The following is a 17,995-nucleotide window of genomic DNA, read 5'->3' on the forward strand; positions in this document are numbered from 1 at the left end:
TGGTACCTCATTGGGGTTTTGATTTGCATTTTTCTGATAATGAGTGATGTTGAGCATCTTTTCATGAGTTTGTTAGCCATCTGTATGTCTTATTTGGAGAAATGTCTGTTTAGTTCTTTGGCCCATTTTTTGATTGTGTCATTTATTTTTCTGGAATTGAGCTGCAGGAGTTGCTTGTATATTTTTTAGATTAATCCTTTGTCTGTTGCAGAAAAAGAAGTGAAAGGAATCCCGATGGGAAAAGAAGAACTGAAACTCTCGCCATTTGCAGGTGACATGATCCTCTACATAGAAAACCCTAAAGATTCTACCAGAATATACACTATTTCTAAATGAATGTTTGTACCTAAGAATAAAATCTATTTTATCATGATAATAAGACTGTTTAACTTGTGTCCAGATTCTCCATATATTATGAAATATGTAGCAGAATAATTATTTAATTGTTAACCAAATTGATCTCTTAATTTTATCACTAAAAAGTCTGAGTATATAATCACTAAGCTTGTATTTGTCAGTAATAATTGAAACATTTAAATTTTAAGTTGAAATAAATGACAAAATTAAACCTAATTTTGTGTATGTATTTATACATGCACGTGTATTTTTACCTGAAAATGGTTCCTCACATTCACAAAGGAAGCTACTTGCAGTAGTATTTCTAGAGTTCCCATGGAAACAGATATGTCATTGACATTGACCAATTATTTCTGAACAAGTTATGCTATTAAAGATAAAATAAAATAAATGTTTCAACTAGATTAAAATATTTACATTGAATTCATAGATTGTTTTAATTGATCATAGAAGTTTCCTAAATTCTTTAATTTTTAATATCATAACATTTTCAAAAAAATGTAATTTTAATTTAGAAATAGTGCCTCATGTGGATGGATTTAAGTGGAAACAAAATTAATTTCAGTAAACCTTAATATCAGTTTTTCCATCCTCCTACCACAAGACAGGGCTTCCCAAGTGACGCTAGTGGTAAAGAACCTACCTGCCAATGCACGAGACGTAAGAGCCTCAGTCTCAGTCACTGGGTTGGGAAGATCACCTGGAGGAGTATGGCTGCTGCTGCTAAGTTGCTTCAGTCGTGTCCGACTCTGTGCGACCCCATAGACGGCAGCCCACCAGGCTCCCCAGTCCCTGGGATTCTCCGGGCAAGAACGCTGGAGTGGGTTGCCATTTCCCTCTCCAATGCATGAAGGTGAAAAGTCAAAGTGAAGTCGCTCAGTCGTGTCCGACTCTTCGCGACCCCATGGACTGCAGCCCACCAGGCTCCTCGGTCCACGGGATTTACCAGGCAGGAGTACTGGAGTGGGGTGCCATTGCCTTCTCTGGAGGACGTGGCAATCCACTCCAGTGTTCTTGCCTGGAGAATCCCATGGAGAGAGGAGCCTGGTGGGCTGCAGTCGATGGGATCACAAAGAGTTGGACACAACTGAGTATACACACACATCACATGACACAATACTAAAAATACTTTTATGATTGTTGGTATATGGGCTTCAGCTAATTTTTATGATAATTTGAATGTGTTAATTATGTTTTGAGAGTAGATAATTACATGTAAATCCCAGTTCTTCAAAGTGCCCTGGTAACAGGGCAGTGACGCATTCAAATGTTTGTTGTGTTTTAGCCCTACCATGTAGCCAAGGTAATGATTCAGACAAGGAAAATACAAAGGTATTATACCATTTGAAGAAAAACTAGGGCATGAAGTTTCAGTCAAGCAAGAAAAAATAAGCACTAGCATTCTGCTCCACAGCATTGCACTTCAAAATATTATGTCAAAAATAATATATTTTATACTTAAAATTTCGTTCTAAGAGGATGGATCTCAGATTGATGATTTCCACAGTTAAAGCAAATCAATGAAATAAAGCTTAATCTAAAATTCTTTGAAAAAAATAGAAAAGACTGCTTGGATTCTCAGAAGCATTTTCTTGCTGCTATACCGTTTTCCAAATCCCACTTGTACAAACTATGTTTTGCTATATCAAAAGCCCAAACTTTGCATAGCATATATTTCTGTGCAATTAATCATTTCATAATATCCTTCATAGAGGAATGTGCCTACGAAGTTCCAGGGCCTAACAAAATTCCAATGGACAAACGTCCTTACAAAACCATTTCATATAAATTCACAATAGCCCTGTCACCCACTATAATGAAATTTTAATTTAATTTGTGAGAAGTTTTGGCCAGTTGTTGCTTTTCAGATTCCTTATAGATTGACATCCCTCTTCACTAATGCAGAACTCCTCATCCTTCATTTACCTGTAAGCAATCTCCAAAACAATGAAAATATGTCAATATGATTCTGTGCCAACATACTCCCATACATAAAAGTTAAAGTACTAGTAGTATATTCAATAGGTCATGTTCTGTTTCAGTCTGTGTGGGGGGTGTAATGGGCTAAACTGTGACTCCCCCACAACATTCTTATCTTGAAATCCTAATGCTTTTAACCTGATAGTGTGACTTCCCTGAAGACAGGGTCTTTAGAGAGATAGAAAAGATTAAATGAAGTGACTAGTTTCAGTTCAGTTCAGTCGCTCAGTCATATCCAACTCTTTGCGATCCCATGGACTGCAACACTCCAGGCTTCCCTGTCCATCACCCGGAATTTATTTAAGCTCACGTCTGTTGAGTTGGTGATGCCATCCTACCATCTCATCCTCTGTCATCCCCTTCTCCCACCTTTGATCTTTCCCATCATCAGGGTCTTTTCAAATGAGTCAGTTCTTCACATCAGGAGGCCAAAGTATTGGAGTTTCAGCTTCAGCATCCATCCTTCCAATGAACACCCAGGACTGATCCCCTTTAGGATGGACTGATTGGATCTCCTTGCAGACCAAGGGACTCTCAAGAGTCTTCTCCAACACCACAGTTCAAAAGCATCAATTTTTTGGTGCTCAGCTTTCTTCACAGTCCAACTCTCACATCCATACATGACCACTGGAAAAACCATAGCCTTGACTAGATGGGCCTTTGTTAGCAAAGTAATGTCTCTGCTTTTTAATATGCTGTCTAGGTTGGTCATAACTTTCCTTCCAAGGAGCAAGTCAGTAGTTTAGGTCCTGACCAAAAATGTCTGATGTCCTTAGGAGAAGAGGAGGCACAGATACCACAGAGCAAAGGAAGGTGAAGACCCAGGGAGGAGGTGGACAATGAGCTAAAGAGAGGCCTCAGAGAAACCAGTCCTCCGACACCTTGACTGGGACCACTTAGCCTCTAGAACTTTGATAAAATAAATTTCTTTTGAAGCCCCTCACACTGTGGTTCTTTGTTATGGTAGTGCTAACAAAAAGGCACAGTAAATATTCTCAATTTCTTTCTATTCTCAGAAAGATACAGAATGTTGCTAATATTCTAATATTTTGGTATCTTCTGGGACTTCAAATTGAAGTAATTGTTTATAACTAGAATATACTAATACTATATATTCAGTGTTTTAAAAATAATATTAGGTATTTTACATGTTTAAATTTTAGTTATTCATAGTATCTACTGTTAAGTTACTAATAAATAAACAAACATTGGAAAATAATTCAATGCAATCATGATAAAAGTGCTGAAATAATATCCCATGATATATGATTGCATCTGTGCCAGTTAATATTATAATAGATGGTAGAGATTTTTCTGGCCAAATATTCTCTAAAATTATTTGGACAGGCTAAAATGTATGCTTTAAAAGCTTTCAATTAAATTGCATTTTCATTCACCCTAAATCAGAAACTTGAGTGTTTTTTTTTTTTTTTTCTTACCTGTTTTAATTGTAACTATCTGCTACAATTTGAGTCAGGGTAACTTACATGTTTTATCACCACTGCCAGTAGAGTCAAATGGGAATTTGATCCCAGTTATACGGAGAGGATGTCCAGTGGATATTTCCGGGATTAAGCTCTGAAATAGCCTCAGAACTTCCTCCCTAAGGAGTCTGAAGTTACTTTTTGAATCATTGGCTTAAATGAATTTTGGAGCCTACCGAGTTTCTCTGTTAGATTTTATGGTACAGTCCCCTCAAATCTGGCTCCAATGGAGTCTTCCCAGGCACACAGAAGAACAACCTTGTTGAAGCCCCTCAAGCTTGCAAAACAAAACTGCAGTTATAGCCCTGAGTCTAGCCTGCTCCAGCCACATCAGCTGCTCACATGCATTCCCTTCTCCTGACCAAAATGTACTGTGAGTCTGTTAGATATTTTCTCATCCTGTCATTGCCAACTATGTCAGGTTTGTCAAATCCCCTTTGTTAGATCCTTTCTCCACCCCGGACTCTACATGTCAGGTATCTGAAACTGTCGTTGAAAGAAATTCTTTCACACATTCCCAAACATCAAATGTCCCCTATATTTTTTTCATTTTTTTCTTCACTTTCCTTTGATGATTCAAATTCCTTAGTAAACTTTCAAGTAGGAATAGTCTATTCCACTTAAATTCTCATATCAGTCTCAGGTAGCCTAAGGTTACACTGTTTTTAAGCTGCCCTTCTTCTTGGCTTCATCCACTGACCAAATATCTTCCTTTGCAAACTTTCCTCCTTAATGCCTCTCATTTAGCATATGAAAACCATTTAAGATTTTTTTAAAGTTAATAGTTATATCAAGCTCTCTCCCTCCTTGTTATTTTGATCTTTCAATCACTTTATAGAGTGTCGTCCCAACACTATAGAGAACACTGCTTTGTGTTCACAATTATTTCTCCTTCTCTAACTCTCCCAAACAGCTTCAATAATTTTTCCCCAACAAGGTAGTTTTTTATCATCCTTAACTCAGCAATAACCTTCATTCTACACTATAATCCAGAACTGCTTTCCCCAAATACTATAACCATGGGAATTTCATTCAAAAACTAAACATTATTCTGATAATTTTTAATGGGATATTAAGAGTGAATTTGGACAGTGATGTAAATATAAGTGTTTTAGGATAAAACACATATGCTTTTAAGAAATCTTCTTTAAATAGGCATATATTTTAGAGAATACTTGATAGGATTTTTATATTCTTGGAATTCAACTTTAGCCTATTCAAAAATTTTTACCAAATTCTTAAAAATGTAGCCTGCTTGATGGTAAGTAGCAATGTATGAATTCAGTCTATATTACTATTTTAATAGAGTGATGTCATTTTTTTTTCTTTTGCCATTTATTTTTATTAGTTGGAGGCTAATTACTTTACAATATTGTAGTGGTTTTACCCATACATTGACATGAATCAGCCATAGATTTACATGTATTCCCCATCCCGATCCCCCCTCCCACCTCCCTCTCCACCCAATTCCTCTGGGTCTTCCCAGTGCACGAGCCCCAAGCACTTGTCTCATGCATCCAACCTGGGCTGGTGATCTGTTTCACCCTTGATAATACACATGTTTCGATGCTGTTCTCTCAAAACATCCCACGATTGTCTTCTCCCACAGAGTCCAAATGTCTATTCTGTACATCTGTGTCTCTTTTTCTGTTTTGCATATAGGGTTATTGTTACCATTGTTCTAAATTCCATATATATGCATTAGTATACTGTATTGGTCTTTATCTTTCTGGCTTACTTCACTCTGTATAATGGGTTGTAGTTTCATCCATCTCATTAGAACCGATTCAAATGAATTCTTTGTAAAGGCTGAGTAATATTCCATGGTGTATATGTACCACAGCTTCCTTATCCATTTGTCTGCTGATGGGCATCTAGGTTGCTTCCATGTCCTGGCTATTATAAACAGTGCTGTGATGAACATTGGGGTGCACGTGTCTCTTTCAGATCTGGTTTCCACAGTGTGTATGCCCAGAAGTGGGATTGCTGGGTCATAAGGCAGTTCTATTTCCAATTTTTTTTTTTTAAGAAATCTCCACACTCTTCTCCATAGAAGCTGTACTAGTTTGCATTCCCACCAACAGTGTAAGAGGGTTCCCTTTTCTCCACACCCTCTCTAGCATTTATTGCTTGTAGACTTTCGGATAGCAGCCATCCTGACTGGAGTGTAATGGTACCTCATTGGGGTTTTGATTTGCATTTTTCTGATAATGAGTGATGTTGAGCATCTTTTCATGAGTTTGTTAGCCATCTGTATGTCTTATTTGGAGAAATGTCTGTTTAGTTCTTTGGCCCATTTTTTGATTGTGTCATTTATTTTTCTGGAATTGAGCTGCAGGAGTTGCTTGTATATTTTTGAGATTAATCCTTTGTCTATTGCTTCGTTTGCTATTATTTTCTCCCAATCTGAGGGCTGTCTTTTCACCTTGCTTATAGTTTCCTTTGTTGTACAAAAGCTTTTAAGTTTCATTAGATCCCATTTGTTTATTTTTGCTTTTATTTCCAATATTCTAAGAGGTGGATCATAGAGGATCCTGCTGTGATATATGTCAGAGAGTGTTTTGCCTATGTTCTCCTCTAGGAGTTTTATAGTTTCTGGTCTTACACTTAAATCTTTAATCCATTTTGAGTTTATTTTTGTGTATGGTGTTAGAAAGTGTTCTAGTTTCATTCTTTTACAAGTGGTTGACCAGTTTTCCCAGTACCGCTTGTTAAAGAGGTTGTCTTTTTTCCATTGTATATTCTTGCCTCCTTTGTCGAAGATAAGGTGTCCATAGGTTCGTGGATTTATCTCTGGGCTTTCTATTCTGTTCCATTGATCTATACTTCTGTCATTGTGCCAGTACTATACTGTCTTGATGACTGTGACTTTGTAGTAGAGTCTGAAGTCAGGCAGGTTGATTTCTCCAGTTCCATTCTTCTTTCTCAAGATTACTTTGGCTCTTCGGGTTTTTTGTATTTCCATACAAATTGTGAAATTATTTGTTCTAGTTCTGTGAAAAATACCGTTGGTAGCTTGATAGGGATTGCAATGAATCTATAGATTGCTTTGGGTAGCATAGTCATTTTGACAATATTGATTCTTCCAATCCATGGACACAGTATATTTCTCCATCTGTTTGTGTCCTCTTTGATTTCTTTCATCAGTGTTTATAGTTTGCTATATATAGGTGTTTTGTTTCTTTAGGTAGATATACTCCTAAGTATTTTATTCTTTTTGTTGCAATGGTGAATGGCATTGTTTCCTTAATTTCTCTGTTTTCTCATTGTTAGTGTATAAGAATGCAAGGGATTTCTGTATGTTAAATTTATATCCTGCAAATTTACTATATTCGTTGATTAGCTCCGGTAATTTTCTGGTAGAATCTTTAGGGTTTTCTATGTAGCGGATCATGTCATCTGCAAACAGCGAGAGTTTCACTTCTTCTTTTCCCATCTGCATTCCTTTCACTTCTTTTTCTGCTCTGATTGCTGTGACCATAACTTCCAAAACTATATTGAATAGTAGTGGTGAGAGTGGGCACCCTTGTCTTGTTCCTGATTTCAGGGGAAATGCTTTCAATTTTTCACCATTGAGTGTAATGCTTGCTGTGGGTTTGTCATATATAGCTTTTATTATGTTGAGGTATGTTCCTTCTATTCCTGCTTTCTGGAGAGTTTTAATCCTAAATGGGTGTTGTATTTTGTCAAAGGCTTTTTCTGCATCTACTGAGATAATCATATGACTTTTATCTTTCAATTTGTTAATGTGGTGTATTCCATTGATTGATTTGCAGATATTAAAGATTCCTTGCATTCCTGGGATAAAGCCCACTTGGTCATGGTGTATGATTTTTTAAATATGTTGTTGGATTCTGTTTGCTAGAATTTTGTTAAGAATTTTTGCATCTATGTTCATCAGTAATATTGGTCTGTAGTTTTCTTTTTTTGTGGCATCTTTGTCTGGTTTTGGTATTAGGGTGATGGTGGCCTTATAGAACGAGTTTGGAAGTTTACCTTCCTCTGCAATTTTCTGGAAGAGTTTGAGTAAGATAGGTGTTAGCTCTTCTCTAAATTTTTGATAGAATTCAGCTGTGAAGCCATCTGGTTCTGGGGTTTTGTTTGCTGGAAGATTTCTGATTACAGTTTTGATTTCCTTGCTTGTGATGGGTCTGTTAAGATCTTCTATTACTTTCTGGTTCAGTTTTGGAAAGTTATACTTTTCTAAGAATTTGTCCATTTCTTCCAAGTTGTCCATTTTATTGGCATAGAGCTGCTGGTAGTAGTCTCTTATGATCTTTTGTATTTCAGTGTTGTCTGTTGTGATCTCTCCATTTTCATTTCTAATTTTGTTAATTTGGTTCTTCTCCCTTTATTTCTTAATGAGTCTTGCTAACTGTTTGTCGATTTTGTTTATTTTTTCAAAAAGCCAGCTTTTAGCTTTGTTGATTTTTGCTAGAGTGATGTTATTTTGAAAAATAATCTTACTTGTAAATGGTGGGTGACAGATACATTCATACCCTTGATTATTCCATTTTTCTGTTGTGTTACTGCCACTGCCATTTTTTTTTTTTTTTTTACATAATTTACAAGGACATTCATCCAGCTCCTAGAAATATTTCCCAGAGAATGGTGCCTGGCAATGACAGCTGTACGTCTGCTCCAAACTTCTGTAAGACATCAACCATGTCCAGAGCAAAGCTCTGAACTTGAATTCTCCTGGCACAATCACTCTTTCACTGTCACATTTAGGCCAAGGCCCAGTTGACAAAGGGGTGAACCATTACTATGATAAAATAATGTGTTCTAAAACTCAGCCACTAAGAATTAACAGTGTGCATTCCTTTCAGTTTGCAACCAAAGTAAATCTTATCTTCAGATTTAAAAAAACACAACTGAGCTTCAGTTGTGGTATTTTGCTGACAGTCAGTGAATGATGCTTCAGAAATATTCATTATTCCAGGATATTGAAGAGATGGTTCAGAAGAAATTACAAGGAAATCTCCTATTTGAATTTGCAAAGGGCAGCTCTGGGAAACAAATTGATTGCCAGAATTATTCACGTTAGTATTTATATTGCCAAGCCAGCAATCTCCATAGAAGTTCAGGCAGATGTCTTCTTTAAGTGTCCAATTTACCACATACGTTGAGGGCTGTGTATGCCATTCTTTCACCAACTGCCGTTTGCTTGTTGTTTTGCCATTTGTACATATGCTGCAAAATAATCACCAGGCTCACAAGCATAATTAATTTACTAGTCATTTTGAAAGTTGTGCCTTGCAATTTATCTTTAAATGTAATAAAGAATTGTTCCAAAACATGCTTTCAACATTGCTGGAAATTTCAAAACAGAGATTTGATTCAGGGATTCCTAGGAACTAGCTTCTTTTTGTAGCTCCAAAGTGCAAGCAGATTTGATGACTGGATTTTGATCAAGAACAGTAGAGTTCAACTATTTAAAATACCCTTCAAAAGAGGGAAAAAAAAGTTAATGAAGTTTTCTTAACTTAATGATATAGAAAATTCTTACTTGCTTTCTGCAAAGACTGTGTCATCAGCAGCTAGGTATCTTCTTTGTGAAACTAGACCAGGAAAACTGTGGTCAAGATACATTGTATCTCTTCATGTGCTATATACTCACCAGCTTCTGAAACGTGTCCTCTCATTAGACAATTATACCAGCAACTTTCTGCAGTCTTTTATACCAAGTTTCAACATAACTGAAACACACTACTCAGGAGCCTTCTTTTATGGGTGGTTTAATTTATTTTCTTTCAGATACAAGTATTCCTCTCTGATGAGTTTTAGAAAAAACTCCTTTTACAAACACCTAAAATAAAAATGGTTCAAGTATACTATTTATGTAATATTTTCTCACAAACATTAGGCTTAAGGCATCTGTTGGTGACCAATCATGTTCTTGTAATCCAGGAGGAGGGAGCCTCTACATTTTTACAATACTAATGGAGAATTCTGTTCTACCCATGGCTAAACTCAGAACGAGTCTTCATCCAGCTTCTGAAGAAACGGTGGGAGAGTAGAAGGCAAAGAGAAAAGGAAGTATAAAACGGTGCAATGAAGGTATGATGCACAGAAACATCATGAATCTCTTTCACTGCTTAGCTTCACCATTCACTCCCACTGAGTAGGAAGGAGTCAGGGGTCAGGTCTGTTGTAAGTCACCATTACTATCCGAGGTCAAGAAACCGAACAGTAATTTTGAGATTTAATATATAAGGTTATTTAAAAAATAGTAACTAACATTTATTGAGGGCTTTCTCTGTGCAAATCACTCTACTCCTTAAGAAATTTTTTGTAATCCATTCTCACAACAAAATTCAAATTCTCAAAAGAAAGATAAATGGTTTAATACAAATAATCTTTGGATCTATGTTATTTATTTTCTCTATTTCTTAGGCCATATGGATTTTCATTCCCTCCATTGTTATATAAATAAGAATATATTTAAAAGGTTAATTTAAATAAATTAATATAGTAGTATTGAATTGACAAGATAGAATTAAAGACTGAATTAGATTATGTAAGCATTTAAAAGTTATTTAATAAATGGTAGTTTTAGTATTGTCTAATTTTACTCAGTAATTGGCATCCACATTTATCATATTCAAAATACCAGCGTTCTCTAGTATATAGAAACAATGTTCTTTAAATATTATTAAAATAAATGGCTCTTTGCCATAATGTTAATTTTTAGTTTATATAAAATATTTATGGTAAATCTAATATATGGATGAGTATTGTAGGTCATGTAGAAATTAAATCTGAGTTATAAATTGTTGTTGCTGTTGTTTAGTCACTAAGGCATGGTTGACTCTTTTGTGACTCTATGGACTATAGCCCCACCATGCTCCTCTGTCCATGGGATTTTCGAGGCAAGAATATTGGATTCGGTTGCCATTTTCTTCTCCAGGGGCTCTTCCTGACCCAGGGATCAAATCCTTATCTCCTGCCTTGGCAGGAAGATTATTTACCACTGAGTCACCTGGGAAGCCCCAGGTTATAAACTACCACTTTGTAAATTCAATTTTGTATATTATAAATCTATAAGATAAAATTTATGTAATATGCTATTGTTACCTTAAGATTTATGTGGAAGGTGTTAAATTATAATTTAGAACTAAAAATTATGTGTAATATTTTCATTTAAAATATGTTAAATATAACTTCTGAATTTCAATAAATGATATTGCTAAGGTTAAAAAGATACTTTAAATAAATATATTTGATCCCAATCTACATGCAAGACAATATGCTGATTCTAGGTATTGGTCAATGACGAAGTGGAGTTAGGTGTTGATGTAAAGAGTTGAGAATTTAGTGATAGACACAGATTAATGGGCAAGCAACATCAAGTTGCTATTGAAAGGATAGTCTAGAGCCCTCTAAGTAGATGCCGCAGGGGCATTTAATAGGAAACAAGGAAAAGCTGGACAATGAAGTTGAATCATCTAGGAAAATTGCCAAGAGAGGAGAGCTCCAGGAGCAAACAGTTATCTGAATATTTTGAAAATAGTGTAACACTGTATGTTTTCCAAGAAATGAGAAGTTTAGCTTCTAAAAGTAGAGGGAATACATGTAAATCCATGGCTAATTCATGTCAATATATGACAAAAACCACTACAATGTTGTAAAGTAATTAGCCTCCAACCTATAAAAATAAATGAAAAAATAAATAAAAAAAATAAAAGTAGAGGGAAAAGAACTTATAATAAAATATGCACTCTTAATTTATATACAGATTATATCAAGTAGGATCAGGCATAGTTAGTAAAGAAGCTCACATTTTATCCAAGGGAATTGAAGCACCTCTTGAAGATCTTATGTAGATTAACAAGAGAAAAGGACTTTGGCTTAGTAGGAATGTGAGGAAGGTATTTGTGGATACACCTGGGAGAGTTGAGAATTTGGGGAGGGGGCATAAAACTGTAATCTAATGAAAAAGCAGTTATGGTCTGATTAATGCAGTGGCACTAGAAATATAACAACACCAGTGGACTCCAGAAATATGCAAATGCTAGGTCTTGATGCAAGTAATAAAATATACAAGTAAGGTCTTGATGGCTACTGACCCAAGTGGAGAAAAGGAAACCCAGGTGCAGGAACAAGATGATAAAAGAGAGGGAATGTCAGAATCACTTAAGTGTATACTGAATTTGAAATGTGTCTGAGTGACTTTCTTATAGAATACCCAGATATTAATGGTATGTACAGGTATGAGTGTAGTAGAGTTTGGGCTGGGATTCCAAATTTTATCATATTTATCACATATTTTTGAATTTCAATAAGTATGCAAATGTTTTGTAAGATTGCTTTAAGATGGGAAAAACTTGATCTTATTTAAATCATAAGGAAGGAATACCTACAGAGATAACAAAGCAGATGGAGTTGCAATGAATGAAGTACAGGGTAGGAGGAAAGAAGAAAGACCACTGTGTATTGTTAGAGTTGTGGAAGGAAGTTGAGGAATTTATCTTGTGGGATTTTCGATTGTCTCTGTGAAAGAAGAGGTGGTTGGAGGAGATGGTTATATTGGAGAAAAGAGAGGAATGGGCAAGATTTGAAATAAGCAGTGAAGATATGTGAGAGAATGTTAATTTAAAAGAAAAACAGAAGGATCACTAGGCAATATAGAAATACTTTTGTGGCTGTAAATCACAAACTTAACAGTAGTGTCAGCCTGCACAGGTGCGTTATTTTCCCAGTAGCCTAGTTTAAAAAGTACAATAAAAAATTAAGTAGTCAATGGGTTTAAACAAAAACAGTCACCAGCAAATTACATTTGCACTGAAGCAGAATTAGATCTGTATGACATTTTTAGACTAGCTGCAGATGTGAGCTCATATTACTGCATGGCTAATCCTGTACTTCTCAGAATTCTCTGTGTCCCTAATTATTGTGCATTTATATTTTCTAAGAGAAAGTGATTTGATGTGTTCCATTTCCATCTTAAAAAAATAAATAAATAAAATGGCAAGCCATGGAGGGGGGGAAAAAACTCTCTGAGGTCAATTTGCATCTAAATATGCAAAAACCAAAATGCTTTGGATTTTACTAGGATCAAAAATAGTATGAGCATCACATACAGATATATTTGAATAAAGAGCTGTGATTTGAACTCAAATTTGAACTCCATTCTTCATTTAAAAAGAACTCTTCAAATTCTGTCCGAAGTAGAAGCCAACTGACATTCTGCTCACTTCTAAACATATACATATGTTCATGGTGTGTATAAGAGCTGAATTCGGGGATTGTTTTCATCCCATTTGTGATATTGCCATCTTATAAAATCTTGAGCCAAGAAATCCAGAGCTATGAGGGAAGCGTTCACAGCATTGTGCATAATAACCTGAACATCACTCTGCAGGGACACTACTGAGTTAATATTTCACAGGAAAAACAACGGAGCAATTTTAGATTATGTGAGTTTAATTACTTTAACAGAAGCTTCGTAGTTACCTTACTCTAACAACAGCAACAACAAAAGCACAACTTAGACTCAATAGTTAATAAAACATAGATAGCATTTCTCCCATTCCAATGTACAAATTATCTTAAATGACCTTAAAATTAAGGAAATGTATTCAAACAAATAAATTGTACCTAAGCAAAGAATGATTTACATATAATGTAAATATAGTGTTCAGTTACAAATAGTGTTCAGATTCTGATAGGCATTCAAGAAAAGATAGCTGAGTGAGGATTAGAAATAATGTTTGTAACTCATTTGCATTGGTTTTGTTTAGTCCAGTTGAGCTATTTCAAATCCTGAAAGATGATGCTGGGAAACTGCTGCACTCAGTACACCAGCAAATTTGGAAAACTCAGCAATGGCCACAGGACTGGAAAAGGTCAGTTTTCATTCCAATCTCAAAGAAAGGCAATCCCAAAGAATGCTCAAACTACCGCACAATTGCACTCATCTCACACGCTAGTAAAGTAATGCTCAGCATTCTCCAAGCCAGGCTTCAGCAATACGTGAACTGTCAACTTTCAGATGTTCAAGTCGGTTTTAGAAAAGGCAGAGGAACCAGAGATCAAATTGCCAATATCCGCTGGATCATTGAAAAAGTAAGAGACTTACAGAAAAACATATATTTCTGCTTTATTGACTATGCCAAAGCCTTTGACTGTGTGGATCACAATAAACTGTGGAGAATTCTGAAAGAGATGGGAATACAAGCCCACCTGACCTGCCTCTTGAGAAAGCTATATGCAGGCCAGGAAGCAACAGTTAGAACTGGACATGGAACAACAGACTGGTTCCAAATAGGAAAAGGAGTACATCAAGGCTGTATATTGTCACCCTGCTTATTTAACTTATATGCAAAGAACATCATAAGAAATGCTGGGCTGGAAGAAGCACAAGCTGGAATCAAGATGGCCAGCAGAATTATCAATAACCTCAGATATGCAGATGACACCACTCTTGTGGCAGAAAGTGAAGAAGAACTAAAGAGCCTCTTGATGAAAGTGAAAGAGGAGAGTGAAAAAGATGGCTTAAAGCTCAACATTCAGAAAACAAAGATCATGGCATCTGGTCCCATCACTTCATGGCAAATAGATGGGGAGACAGTGGAAACAGTGTCAGACTTTATTTTTTTGGGCTCCAAAATCACTGCAGATGGTGACTGCAGCCATGAAATTAAAAGACGCTTACTCCTTGGAAGGAAAGTTATGACTAATCTAGATAGCATATTAAAAAGCAGAGACATTACTTTGCCAACAAAGGTCCATCTAGTCAAGGCTATGGTTTTTCCAGTGGTCATGTATGGGTGTGAGAGTTGTACTGTGAAGAAAGCTGAGCGCCAAAGAATTAATGCTTTTGAACTGTGGTGTTGGAGAAGACTCTTGAGAGTCTCTTGGACTGCAAGGAGATCCAACCAGTCCATCCTAAAGGAGATCAGTCCTGGGTGTTCATTGGAAGGACTGATGCTGAAGCTGAAACTCCAATACTTTGGCCACTTGGTGCGAAGAGTTGACTCATTGGAAAAGACCCTGATGCTGGGAGGGATTGGGGGCAGGAGGAGAAGGGGATGACAGAGGATGAGATGGTTTGATGGCATCACAGACTGGATGGACATGAGTTTGTGTAGACTTCAGGAGTTGGTGATGGACAGGGAGGCCTGGCATGCTGCGATTCATGGGGTCGCAAAGAGTCAGACATGACTGAGCAACTGAACTGAATTGAACTGTTCAGTCCCCAAGTGGTGTCCAGCTCTTTTGTGATCCCCTGAGCTATAGCCCACCAGGCTCCTCTGTCCATGGATTTCCCAGGACTGGAGTAGGTTCCTCTTTCCTTCTACAGGGAATCTTCCCGACCCAGGGTAGTACCCAGGTCTCCTGCATTGGCAGATGGATTCTTTACCACTGAGCCACCAGGGAAGCACTTGCTTGATACATAATAACATGAACTGTGGAAACTTGCAATGAGTTTGTATTTGATTTTATAATAACTGATCATTTTTCTTTTTTCACCCTATTATGAATTATGATTCTATTATAAATAGCTTTTTCTTTTTATACATGTTATGCTTGATAAAACATATGCAAAAATAAAAATTATAAATGTAGAAAATACAATGGACAGACATAAAAATTCTAATGTTCTCTGCTTGACCTTTGGATAAATCACACCACATTTGAGATACCACGGATTGGACAAAAATTGAGTGTAAGTGATGAGGGAGAAATTAGTTTTAGAAATGCCAATAAAGCTACCAACAACATGGAGTATGAACATCCTAGGTAGGAGTCTAGGGGAGCGGGGAGGAGTACATTTTAAGGTCAGAGTTGAGATAGAAGCAAGGGAAAAGAAGAGACAACCACTGTAGGAAGAAGATTATTCAGAACCTGATTGAGAACAAGACATCACAGTGAGAACAAGGACTTGGGTGAAAGACGACAGATAAAATCCTGAAGAACTACAATGTTCTAGAGATAGATGAAAGAAGATAGTTCAAAATAACTGCATGTTTCTAAGGAAAACAATGGAGGAAAACTTTTTTTTTTTTTTTTTACAAATTTAGTACTTATATGTAAACTATGACCTGGGTTTACTAAATTTGATGGCTAAATGTAGTTACCTGATGTAACAAGAAAAGGAAAATTAGATGGTGGATTTATAAAAATTAAGAGAAAAATTCAATGTATTTATAGAAACCTCTTTGATAAACAAATTGTCTATGAAGAAAGGAGACTGAATACAAAAAATTACCAAAATTGAATTAAGTTCTCATCAAACAAATGAGGAAATTCAATGCAGGAATATTACAATTAAGGAAACCATATAAATTATATTTGCCATAATGTATTAATAGCTAGTATATAGTATCTAGGTCCAAATATAAACTGGAATGGAAAGAAAAATCCAAATGTTTCACTTCTAAAGAATATCCATGATGCTTGATAACTCTCTGTATATAAAATATAAAGGATAAAGGAGTCACCATCCTAAGGACTATCATTTTAATTACTATTATGGATTCTATATTAACTTTTATATATATTGTGGTTGGTTAAACTGTATTAAACCACTTAATTTAATACATGACATTGTGAAAATGTAAAGACATTATTGTTGACATCTCCCTAAGGAGTTAGAAATTATTTAGTAATATTATACTCCTAATTTTAAAATATTACCTCAGCAAAGTTGCCATTTTGTGAAGGTTGAAATATTAATGTTAAATAAAAAATGATGGTATGATAGCACCATAGGTTTAACCAATGTGATTATTTGCTCTTAGGAAACAGGTTTTGTGAAATTAAAAATCAATTAATTATGCCTAATTTTATACTTCTTTCCTTCTCACATTTAACTAAGAATATTATCTTATTTTTCAATCTCTTTTTTAAATAAGTGAAGCATTCTTTCAATTTTCTATTTCAGTTGCCATAAAAATTAAAAATTGTGAATGTTAATTGAAATACATAGCTAAAATATATGAGAAAGCAGTAGCTATATGTGATATATACAACAAATGTTTTGAGAATTGAAACTACTTTTCCAATCCTTTCTTTCTAAAATCCATTTTTTAACCTGGAGAAAAATCCACGTACGTATGAACACCTTATCTTTGAGAAAGGAGACAAAAATATACAATGGAAAAAAGACAATCTCTTTAACAAGTGGTGCCGGGAAAACTGGTCAACAACATGTAAAAGAATGAAAATAGAACACTTTCCAACACCACACACAAAAATAAACTCAAAATGGATTAAAGATCTAAATGTAAGACCAGACATTATAAAACTCTTAAAGAAAAACATAGGCAGAACACTGACTGACATAAATCACAGCAAGATCCTTTATGACCCACACCCCAGAGTAATGAAAATAAAAACAAAAATAAACAAATGGGGCATAATTAAGCTTAAAAGTTTTTGCACAATAAAGGAAACTATAAGCAAGATGAAAAGGCAGCATTCACAATGGGAGAAAATAATAGAAAATGAAGCAACTTGCAAAGAATTAATCTCAAAAGTATACAATCAGTTCAATACCAGAAAAACAAACAATCCAATCAGAAAGTGGGCAAAAGAACTAAGCAGACAGTTCTCCAAAGAAGACATACAGACAGCTAATAAGCACATGAAAAGATGCTCAACATCGCTCATCATTAGAGAAATGCAGATCAAAAACACAATGAGGTATCATCTCATGCCAGTCAGAATGGCTGCTATGAAAAAGTCTCCAAATGATAAATGCTGGGAAGGGTGTGGAGAAAAAGGGAACCCTCTTACACGGCTGGTGGGAATGCAAACTGGTACAGTCACTGTGCAGAACTGTGAAGATTCCTTAAAATACTGAAAATAGAACTGCCATGTGACCCAGGAATCCCATTGCTGGGCATACACACTGAGGAACCCAGAATTGAAAGAGACACATGGACCCACAATGTTCATTGCAGCACGGTTTATAATGGCTAGGACATGGAAGCCACCTAGATGTCCATCAGCAGACGAATGGACAAAGAAGTGGTGGCACATATGCACAATGGAGTATTATTCAGCTATAAAAAAGAGCGTATTTTAGTCAGTTCTAATGAGGTGGACAAAGCTGGAGCCTATTATTCAGAGTGAAGTAAGTCAGAAAGAGAAACACCAATACAGTATATCAACACATACATATGGGGTTTAGAAAGACAGTAACACTGATCCTATATGCAAGGCAG

At 35.8% G+C, this 17,995-nt stretch overlaps 1 protein-coding gene across 1 annotated transcript in view; it reads right to left on the reverse strand.

Annotated features, from left to right (window-relative positions):
• The window catches only part of EYS (eyes shut homolog), a 237,920-nt gene extending 228,858 nt beyond the window's left edge, over positions 1-9,062 (reverse strand). The window contains 5 exon segments of the mRNA XM_043889809.1: positions 612-721; positions 8,285-8,459; positions 8,462-8,581; positions 8,584-9,022; positions 9,024-9,062. Of these exon segments, the coding sequence (XP_043745744.1) occupies positions 612-721; positions 8,285-8,459; positions 8,462-8,581; positions 8,584-9,022; positions 9,024-9,062 (883 nt within the window).
• Positions 9,063-17,995: the final 8,933 nt, after the last annotated feature.

This window comes from Cervus elaphus, chromosome 28, assembly GCF_910594005.1.
Source record: "Cervus elaphus chromosome 28, mCerEla1.1, whole genome shotgun sequence".
Classification (NCBI taxonomy): Eukaryota; Metazoa; Chordata; class Mammalia; order Artiodactyla; family Cervidae; genus Cervus; species Cervus elaphus.